The sequence below is a fragment of the Budorcas taxicolor genome, chromosome 2 (assembly GCF_023091745.1).
Source record: "Budorcas taxicolor isolate Tak-1 chromosome 2, Takin1.1, whole genome shotgun sequence".
In the NCBI taxonomy this organism is placed as follows: domain Eukaryota; kingdom Metazoa; phylum Chordata; class Mammalia; order Artiodactyla; family Bovidae; genus Budorcas; species Budorcas taxicolor.
Window position 1 is genome coordinate 36614119 of NC_068911.1, and position 10718 is coordinate 36624836.

The window sequence follows — 10718 nt, forward strand, 5'->3', positions numbered from 1 at the left end:
TGCAGTTGGGGAAGAGTCCAGGAAGGGTTGGGGCGTCAGCCTGGAGTTTCTGGGGATCACTGAAATCCAGCTGGACCCTATGGGACTGGTGGGCACAAAAGCCCCTTTCCCTGAGTTACAAAGGGCAGGTTCAAACAGTCGCTAATCAGGGAAGAGAGAGGATGCCGAGACCAGGGAGGAACAGTCAAGAAGCAATAGTGCAGCCTTGGGGGCAGGTCCGAGTTCCCCCTCAAGGGATACACATAACAATATCTTTGAGCTGTTTTGCAGATACTGAAACTCCCACCAAATGGAAAGATGTTAATGTCTGATAAAGCACTCTCCATTCCAGAGAGAAGGTCACTGTTAGGCCAGAAGATCTCTGGATTGAAGGAATGCAGCCTCTTCAGGCACTCTGATCCTCATCAGCAACCCCATCCGTGGACTAGAAGACTCCACACAGGGGTCCCTGTCCCCCTACTCCACACACACACCTCCAGGTCTGGACACACTGCCTTGAGGTCATTAGCCCACTGTGGCCCTCTTTGCCTGGCAAACAATGAAGCTATTCTTTTCTACTTCACCCAAAACTCTGCAAAAGTCGCTCAGTCATTTCCAACTCTTTGTAATCCCACGGACTATACAGTTCATGGAATTCTCCAGGCCAGAATACTGGAGTGGGTAGCCTTTCCCTTCTCTAGGGGATCTTCCCACCCAGGGATCGAACCCAGGTCTCCTGCATTGCAGGCGGGTTCTTTACCAGCTGAGCCGCAAGGGAAGCCCAAGAATACTAGAGTGAGTAAGTAGCCTATCCCTTCTCCAGCGGATCTTCCTGACCCAGGAATAGAACCAGGGTCTCCTGCATTACAGGCAGATTCTTTACCAGCTGAACTACCAACTCTGTCAGAGAGTTAATTCAGGGTTAGTGTACAGAGGCCAGAATTTACTTCACCATCTTTGCCACCATTTGGATGTGGTACATTTGTGAATGAAGATCAAGTTTGAATAACTACTGTGGAGTCATGGGGTGACTTGACTTGAGTCATTGCAGCCTCTGAATTCAACTGTGCCTGAAGGTGGAGGTTTTCTGTTTCCCCTCTAAACAATTATGAATTAGATCTTGACACTTAAAGATAAAAGAGTTCTGACTAAATAATATTCTCTTTCAGAATAACACAGGATAAGCATTACAGTGGTGGTTTAGTCACTAAGTTGTGTCCAACTCTTGCAACCCCATGGACTGTAGTCCACCAGGCTCTTTACCAATTGAGAATAAATATTATATATACATATAAATGGGCTTCACAGGTGGCGCTAGGGGTAAAGTCTCTGCCTGCCATTGCAGGAGACACAGGTTTAATGCCTGGAGCAGGAAGATCCCCCGGAGAAGAAAATGGCAAGATACTCAAGTATTCTTGCCTGGAAAATTCTATGGACAGAGAAGCCTGGTGGGCTACAGTCCATGGGGTTGCAAGAGTTGGACATGACTGAGTGACTAAGCACATACGTATAAATGCCACCTTTCCCATCTATTAGGATATAAATTTTAGGTTGAAAAGAATCTTGTGTGTTTCCTATTCTGCCTCATCACCTACAACCAGGTCTCACTCCACTTCTCATAGCCTGGCATACAATAGGTGCTCAATAAATAACTGTTGAACAAAGAGATGAATCCCATGTAAACTAACAACCACTCTTCAAGACAGGTGTTCCTGTTTCCATTTTGTAGCTGAGAAAACAGCTTTGGAGAGGTTAATTGACAAGCTCAAGGCCACATGCTTAGTAAATGCCAGGGCCAATATATCAACATGGACCTGTTTGACTCCAAATTCTCTTTGCCACCTCCCTGACTCTTTAATTTAGTCTGCTGTTGACACGGCCTCTTTGGCAGTACAGAAAAGTCACTCGGTGACTACGATGGAGCAGCCACGAAGTAAATGACGCCACCAACACTCACATTATGCAGGCGTGCCTTCTGCTTTCTTTCCCAATCAGCAGATATTTCAAACATGTAAAGAACATTGCAGGGCAGCAATATCAAGATCTGAAAATGGCTCCACCAGCCGCTGAGCGAAACAAGTTCATTCCCTTCGGGTTTACACCAGTGCCTTGCACGTTCCTCATACATTTCTCTACCTTTCTGCAGGGGCCAGTTACTTTTGGTCCAGTGCTAAAACCAGAAGTTTGATCATTCTTGGTGTCACTGTGAGGGGACCCACTGACCAAAATCACCCACTCTGACTAGGCCTGAGAGTAACCACTTGCATGAGTTACCTTACAACAGGAAGTCCTGGTAAGGAACTTGGAACTAACACGCTACTACCAACTGGAAGAATTCGGCAAAGGTCAAAAGGAGAGAGGAAACTCCATAAGTTCTACCAACCTCCCAGAATCCTCCTCGCTGGAATCCATCTTGGCTAAGTGACGCATGAACCAGCAGGAAGGACCCTGAGTCACAATGACTGACCAGGAAATCCAGAGACCAACCCATCGCCGTAAAACCCGAGAACGCGAGCTGCATGGCAGAGCAGTTCTCCTGCGTTTCCTTCCCCTGCAGCTCTCCACTTGGGCACCCCTTCCCCCAAAAGTCTCTGGGTTTGTCAGCAAGTGTGTCTCCTGGGATGTTCATTTCCGAGTGTTAGACGAGAGGGTCCTAGGGGAGGGGGTGTGTTCCTCCTTCCTGTGACCTCACAACACAGGTGTATACAGATCTCTCATTAGATATCACCCAATTCAATGATGCTGATTTCTGCTTCAAAATCCAGAGTTGAGGGGTTTGCCTCTACCACTGCTATCCACGTCAGGGAAGGCGTTCCTTATTTCTCTGCTGCCATCTAATTCTGTGGGGTACAGGGTGGAGAACACAGCCTTCAGAGAGCTTACTGCTTCAGAGAGAAAGGATAGCAAATAGCGATTGGGACTCAAAATCCAGGGAATTCGACATTTACCTGCCGGATTCAGAGAAGGGCATTAGAGAGCCCATTCCTCTGTGGGCACAGAGAGATTTGGGGCTCAGAAGCTCCATTTCTGAGATTCCTCCCAGCTCCTCTGGAGCCCTGTCTTTTGAGACCTATATTTACATAATGGCAAGACACACAGTGCCAATGGGTTGAGGAAAATACTGAAGCTCTGTCTTGATATGTCAACCCAAGCATTGTGATCTCACCCACGTTCTCTGCTCTGATAGGAAGGGCTTTCTCCTCTGCTTGCCCAGAGAATGTCTGATGATGTTCTACAGCCAGACTTGAATGCCACCTTTCCCCTCTGAGTGCATGCACGCTACGTTGATTCAACTGTGTTTGACTCTTTGCAGCCTGATGGACTGCAGCCCCGCCAGACTCCTCTATACGTGGGATTCTCCAGGCAAGAATACTGGAGTGGGTTGCCAGGCCCTCTTGTAGGGGAGCTTCCTGACCCAGGGATTGAACCTGCACCTCTTGCATTTCCTGCACTGGTAGGCGGGTTCTTTACCTTCAGCACCACCTGGGAAGCCCTCATTCCCCTCTGAACCACCCTCTTTCCTACCTCAAGAGGCATCCACTGTCTCCCTCTCCTATATCTCCATATGCACCTCGACAGTGGATCTGTGACAAAGAACAAAAGTTCCAGTCTACCAGATGTGGTCCACATCTCAGCTCTGGCAGAATCCTTGTGACAATCCTTGTGACCTTGGGCAAGTGACCTTTCTCTAAATGTCAGGTTCAGGTCCTCCATATGCAGAAAAGGCATTGTAATACATGACTGTGATTTCTCATCCAAGACCCTTGGGGTCACCTCTATCTCGAAATTCAGATTTGAGGAGATTTTTCTTTACCAGAAAGGGAATCCATCAGAAACAGATTATGTAACCTTCTCAGCAGGGCCTGGGACAACACTCTAAAATCAAACACAGAAAAGTTCCCGTGGCAAAATATATGAATATTCACACTGAGTGGGATAAAGACAGTGTATAAATAGCAACACATCATTTCAGGTCAAGTTTTCTTCCGAAAGGCATTTTAGTGCCAACATTCCCCCCATCCCACAAAAAAGCTGATTTTCAGAGCTTTGGGAGATTTACAATTACAGATAATGGTAGGACAAATAGAACCCAACTTTCTGTTTACGGTAACCACCATTATCCACAAGTTTGCTCTCCTAGGTTTACCTGAGGTCAACCACAGCTTTAAAATATTAAATGGAAAATCCCAGAAGTAAATAATCCATACATTTTAAACTGTATGTTGTTCTGGGTGGTCCAGTCCCATTCTGTCCTGTCCAGGATGTGGACAATCCGTGTGTTCAGAAGATCTCACACAGTTAGTTGCTTAGTAACTATCTCAGTTATCAGATTGACTACAGAGTTACTGCGATGCTCGGGTGCAAAGGATCCTGATTTTCCTGAATACCAGCCCCAAAGGACAAGAATTAGTGATGCTGGCAGTTCTGATGGACAAAGAGAAGCCGTCAAGTGCTTCCTTGAAATGAAAAGGAAAACATTCTCAACCTAATAAGGAAGGCAACAAAACCATATGCTAAAATTGCTAAGATCTATGTCAAGAATGAATCTTCTCTGTGACACTTCTAGGAAGGAAAAAAAAAAAGTGTGTGCTTTGTATAATAAGATATCCAGGGGCACATTCACAACTTTTTATTGCCGTAAACTGTTATAATAGTTCTATTTTATTGTTAATTATTAGTAATCTCTGACTGTGTCTAATTTACAAATTAAACTTGACCACATGTATGTACCCACCCCAGTATTTTTGCCTGGAAAATTCCATGGGCAGAGGAGCCTGGTAGGCTACAGTCCACAGGGCTGCAGAGAGTCAGACGTGACTGAGTAACTCACACACACACACACACACACACACACACACACACACACACACACACACACACAGAGGTATGTGTGTACAGGGAAAAACACAATCTATCTTGGGTCCAGTACTATCTAAAGCATCCACTGGGGGTCTAGGCCATATCCCTGGGAAATGGAGCATTTCCTGCCCGGCTAGTAAACAAGGACGTCACAGTCATCAGTGGCTGGTGACCCTGGGGGAAGGAGAAGAACGCCTGCAATCTAGCAGCCAGCAGACTGTAGCCACTCCCCACGGTGAGCCCTGAGGAAGCTCAGGATGTGAAAACGCAGGACCATGCCCTGATGGCTGAGACGCATACTAAAGGAATGATCTCAGTGAGCCTGGACTCTTGCATCTTCCTCTAATAGAAAAGTGCTAAATTCCTTAACTTGGGATATCTGCTTTTCTTTCAATAAGAATAATCTCTCTGATGGTCAGACTCCCTGCTCTTTGTTACAAAACTTCTATATAACCAGGCTCATCCCCTCGCCTCCTCGGAGCAGTTTGCTCAGGCTTACTGGAGAGGCCCAGGCTTGAAGTCCTAAAACTTAGTATTGAATAAAACATACCTCTCAACTTTTAGGTTGCTTAAGATTTTTTAAAGTCAACATCCTCCACAGATAAGGGCGGGTGGGGGGGCGGAGGGGGACAACTGCATTGTTAGGATAAATTGACATAAAATATGTAAGTATTTAGCACCATGCCTGGTACATGCATGCATACCAGTCGCTTCAGTCAAGTCCGACTCTTTGTGATCCCATTGACCATAGCCAGCCAAGCTCCTCTGCCCATGGGATTCTCCAGGCAAGAATACTGGAGTGGGTTGCCAGGCCCTCCTCCAGGGGATCTTCCTGATCCAGAGATCAAACCCGAGTCTCTTATGTCTCCTGCACTGGCAGGTGGGTTCTTTACCAATCACTAATGCCACCTGGGAAGCCCTGCCTGGTACATAGCAAGTATGAAATATTTATCACCTATCATGCCTTCCTGGTGCTTTTACTGTCATATGGATTTTATATTTATCTAAGGTTCTCTTCCACTAGGGTGTGAACCTAACAGTCAGTAGCTGTACTGGCTGCTTCTGTTTTCCAGGTACATGGAAAGTGCCTGATATGGAATATGTGGGTAGCAACTGAATGACTAAAGTGAAAAAATGCGTGGTGAGGCGAATGTGGCCATGTCTACACCATCCTCTGTCTAGGAAAACAGTCTCCAGACCTGACCTGCACTATCCGGAGGAGATGAGAGTGGAACTGTCTTGGTGTGGAGAATAATCCAGCAGTGATGGGCAAGGGCTATATCTGGCAGATAAATATCTAGAGTGAGGGGCTCAAGTCTGAACTTGAACCCAGAGCCGAGGGCTCATTAGACCCAAACACCACCCAGACTGATCAGTTACAAAGCTGTGGTTTAGATGATATCGTCTGACGCTGTGTGGCCGGCCATTGGTCCATGGCTTGGGTAAGTTCTCCTGGTAGCTTCTTCCACTCAAGACTGACAGACAATTTACTTGTCAAATCTGCTGTTCTCAGGTCAGATAACTCATTGATCATTCAAGGTCTTGTTGGAAATTGAGACATGAATAAAGGAGTTCAATGGGAAGACATGTTCGTTCTTCTTAACCAGAGATACCAGCAGTCCGCTCTATGCCAAGGAGAATGGAACAGTGTTTATACACTGTTAATATTTGATACTGGATAGTATTTCTCCTCTTCTGCTTCTTACTATGCATGAAAACTGTCCAAACTGGTTTAGCCCAATCCTCCACGGTCACTCTGAAATACTTTACATGGCTGGAAGGAAAAATTATTCACCTTGCTATCTATTCAATAAGTTCAGACATCAAAAGATGGGTTCAGGATATTCAATATGGTAAAGCATCTAGCTTTCTTCGGGGATGGCCCATGAGGTCAGCAGTCGCTATTGAGTCTACTCCTGGGACAAAAGATACTATTGAGTCACGTCCTTGGAATTATTAGGAAACATCTTTGCTCACTGCCTTTGCAGGATAAGGCAATGCTCTCTTAAAAGCCTCTTATGATGTCCGATCAATTATTGTTTGTTTTCTTGGACTGAGCAGACAAAAACAGAGCAATAGGAAAACAAAAAGTGGCACTTGATAGGGTTATGAAAAGGAAATTCTTAGGCCACAGAATCACTGGTTCTTCACGTTGGAAAGACTGTGAGAGGAATCCTAAATTCTGATAAGACAACCCTGCCAAGTGGCCTCTACAGCTGTTTCATACCTCCAGTCCCAGGGAACTTACTACTGCGGAAGGAACACACTCTATTTGGGATCATGGAACTGTCTCACTGATCACATTATGAGGACGTGGGCGGCACCTTAACTTCCTCTAGGAAAGCCCTGGCATCTTTTTTTAAACTTCTATTTTGTACTGGGGTAGAGCAGATTAACAATGCTGTGACAGTTTCAGGTGGACAGCAAAGGGACTCAGCCATGCATACATATGTATCCATTCCCCCCCGAAGCCCCTTCTCATCCGGGCTGCCACATAACATTGAGCAGAGTTCCCTGTGCTATACAGTAGGTCCTTATCGGTTATCCATTTTAAATACAGCAGTGTGTACATGTTCATCTCAAACTTCCTAACTCTCCCTTCCCGCTGGCAACCATAAGTTCGTTCTCTAAGTCTGTGAGTTTGGGAAAGCCTGGGTCGGGAAGATCCCCTGGAGGAGGGCACGGCAACCCACTCCAGTATTCTTGCCTGGAGAGTCCCCATGGACAGAGGAGCGTGGTGAGCTGCAGTCCATGGGGTCGCAGAGTTGGACATGACTGAGCGACAAATCACCCACACACACATCTGCATCTTGAAGAGTCTGGGAGGAAACCCACATGATCAACGAATTGGTCAACAAGCTGATCGAGTCTGTGGGAATACAGGGCACCTAGTATCACCTGAAGCATCAGCTGAGAGGCGAGTGTGTGGGTGTGTGTCTTAGTTTTTTCTCTCTTTCAGTTGCCTTTCCTTCACTTGCAAATGTTACTGCAGTGGAGTGTCTGAGTTGCTTGATGCCGCTGGATAAATAACACAGGCTGTCTCAGAAAACTGGAAAGAAGGCCAGTCTCTCCCCACCCAGGGCGTTTCCATGTGGTCCACGGTGGCTGGGAGAGGAAGAAGATGAAGGCTGTCACAGCATCTGGGCTCAGACCCCCTGCCGCACCACTCCCTGACTTCTGGGTAACTAGTTACCGGAGGTGTCACTTGGGAAAACAAAGCATGATCCCAGCAACAATCTGCAAGTAAAATCTCTTGTTTCTTCCCCCCAGAAACTGAATCCATTTCTCAAAGGCTCTGCACAGGGGTAAGGAATGGGAACCGGGCCTCCCCAATTTCTCAGCTCACCCGTGTGTCTTCTCATCTATCAGCCGGGTAATACGTCCAGAGTGGCATTTTGTAATGACAGCAGCATTCCAGCGGATCGATAGTTATTTAATTCCCAACAAGCTCTCGAGTCCATTAAGCCTGATTACATTCACCCATTTCAGTGGGTGCTGTTATTTTTCCTACACCGGCACTTAATCTATAACAGGAACTTATGAGAACTTTCAAAAGCAATTTCAGCATCAATCAGCATAGAGTGAAGGGCACGATTTGCTTGTAATTATTTATCGGATGGGGCGGTTCAGGGTCTGACAAAACTCCAACCGCTAACCTTCACCCCGAATGTCCAACGGAAGTAAAAGGTTTTCCGGTGTGTCACCGAGCCTGACTTCAGACCCCAGTGCCTCACTGGCTTGCGTACGCCTGGAAGGATGGAACTGTTTCCATGTTGTTGAGGACCACTCTCCAGGTAGCCCATTATTTCTCATGCATAATGTAGAAGCCTCCCAAATGATCAGGGACCATAAACCTGGAATGATAAGATGTTTCGCTATGTTTTGGACTCGCCCCTAATGGCTCAAATTGCCAAGATTCTTACAGTTTACAAGAGGTAACGACAATATTCAGAAAAGGAGACAGTGGAGGTTTGACCAGAACCCTCCTCAGAAATTTGAATTAATGAGCTAGTGTTGCAGAATTTTGAAAGATCGTGGAGGGAGGGGCATAGAACTGAAGGTAAAAAGGACGTACTAACTACATGTAGCTTTTCTTTCTTGTAGAAGGGAGATACAGAATGTACAAGAAAAAGATGACTGCTCTCAAACAAACCACAAAAGAAGACATCCGGGTTTCCTCTGACGCTCAGCCTCTGTCATTAGTCAGTCTTCCACAGAGAAATTCAGACATGTACCCAGAAGCCAACATTTGCTTAAAAAGACACACTTAAAATGAAAAGGAAAAAAAAAAGGCCCCAGATATCTTATTTGATGATTCTCCCAACACAGAACGAAAAGCCTTAAAAGTGAAACCAACTTGTGTTTCAATCATCTCCTTTCTTGCCATCATTCAGATGTAAACAACTGGTAAGGGATTCCTAGTATCATCTCTGAACTTCATAAATTAACCATCAAAAGAGCGATCCTTTTGCCTCCCTGCCACTGGTCAATTTCAGGTTTGGGAAGGCGGGGGTACCCTCCATGAAAACAGACAAACCCTGGGAAGCGGAACCTAAGGATTAATGCGTATTTCATGCTCCTGTTTCCTGGGTGAAAGCTCTTAACCAAGTCACCTCATGACCAGTTAGTCCGTCTAGGGATCTGCTGTGGGAGACGGAGTCCCTCCGAGAGCCGAGAAGGAGAACAAATCCTTTGCCCCGTGGTCAACCTCCCGAAGCAAAGGCATGAATGTTAAACAGCAGCCCGATCAATACAAGCAAATATAGCTCAACTACACCATTTATTCAACCATGAGAGATGTCAATAGCCAGATTAGGGTGATCCATCTTTTTGATTTCCTACTGTCTTCCCTCAGACTACACGAGGGCTTTTTCCTGTATTAAAAGTGTTTGCTTTCTCAACCATAAAAATTCCAATTATTACTCTGCGCGCTCTGGAGTTAAGTTGCTGGCTGGCAGTGGCCTTGAATTACCTGGATCAGTCCTGGGAAGTAGGGGGCGGCTGGAACGATCATAGGTACGCCATAGGGATGCAAGAGGACTCCTTGAGAAGGCAACATGCTTTACGGGCAGGTGGGATCCCCTCGGAAGCTCAACGCATCAATGGAGAGTTGGGGGAAGAAAAAGAAAGAAAAAAAAAATCTATAGACCCAACTTCTTCCGAACCACAGAGCTGAGAGCCAGATCGCCGCTGTCAGGAGCGCAGAGCTCATCAACACTCAGAGGGGAGAGAAAGAAAATCCAGCATCAGCAACTCTTAATGTGAAAGTTTTCTTCGCAGACGAGGGAGAGACACAGCAGCTGCAGGGTTGAAGCTACCAAAATGGAAGGTTCTATTTTGGGAACGGCTTGCCTAACATGACTAACCAAATACTCTTCATTAATTTAGTTCTCAGAGAGAGTGAGAGAGACCCAGAGATGGGGAGCAAGGTGGTCAGGCTGGCAGATTTGGGTTCTTTCCGAAGGAATCTGGGCAAAAGGAAAAAACAAAATTGGAGTCTGTGTGGGATGGTTAGAGAGGAAAGCTGAGAAATGTCAATTGATATGATCATCAGCTGCCACTTAAAAGCTCAGTAGAGGAACGCAGACAGCCTCTGGTTCTGCTCACAAAGAAACGAAGAAGATGCTATCTTGTTATCCTATGTCTCTCTCTCTATCTCTTTCTCTCTCCCTGGTTTTAGTTTTAAAGGGGCAACTTGTGCCCAAAATATAATCATACCACCAAGTATCTGCAGCGTGTGCTATGGCACACAGAACTATAGCTAAATTATTTACACATGTTTTGGAATTTCATTCTCAAAACTCTCGCAAGTAGCTACTATTACTAGTTCCTGGTCCACACGAGAAATGAGGTTCACGCTGGCTGAATTGCACGCTCAC

At 46.0% G+C, this 10718-nt stretch overlaps 1 protein-coding gene across 6 annotated transcripts in view; it reads right to left on the reverse strand.

Moving 5' to 3' along the window:
* RBFOX1 (RNA binding fox-1 homolog 1) overlaps positions 1-10207 on the reverse strand; it is a 397999-nt gene extending 387792 nt beyond the window's left edge. For 2 of the 6 annotated variants that reach the window (XM_052636096.1, XM_052636098.1), the window contains exon 1: positions 9812-10201. In XM_052636096.1, the coding sequence (XP_052492056.1) occupies positions 9812-9898 (87 nt within the window). In that variant the 5' untranslated portion in view covers positions 9899-10201. Of the gene's footprint in view, positions 1-9811 lie in introns of all 6 variants that reach the window. The other 4 variants (XM_052636094.1, XM_052636093.1, XM_052636095.1 and 1 more) reach the window with 4 other exon arrangements.
* Between the last annotated feature and the right edge of the window lie 511 nt (positions 10208-10718).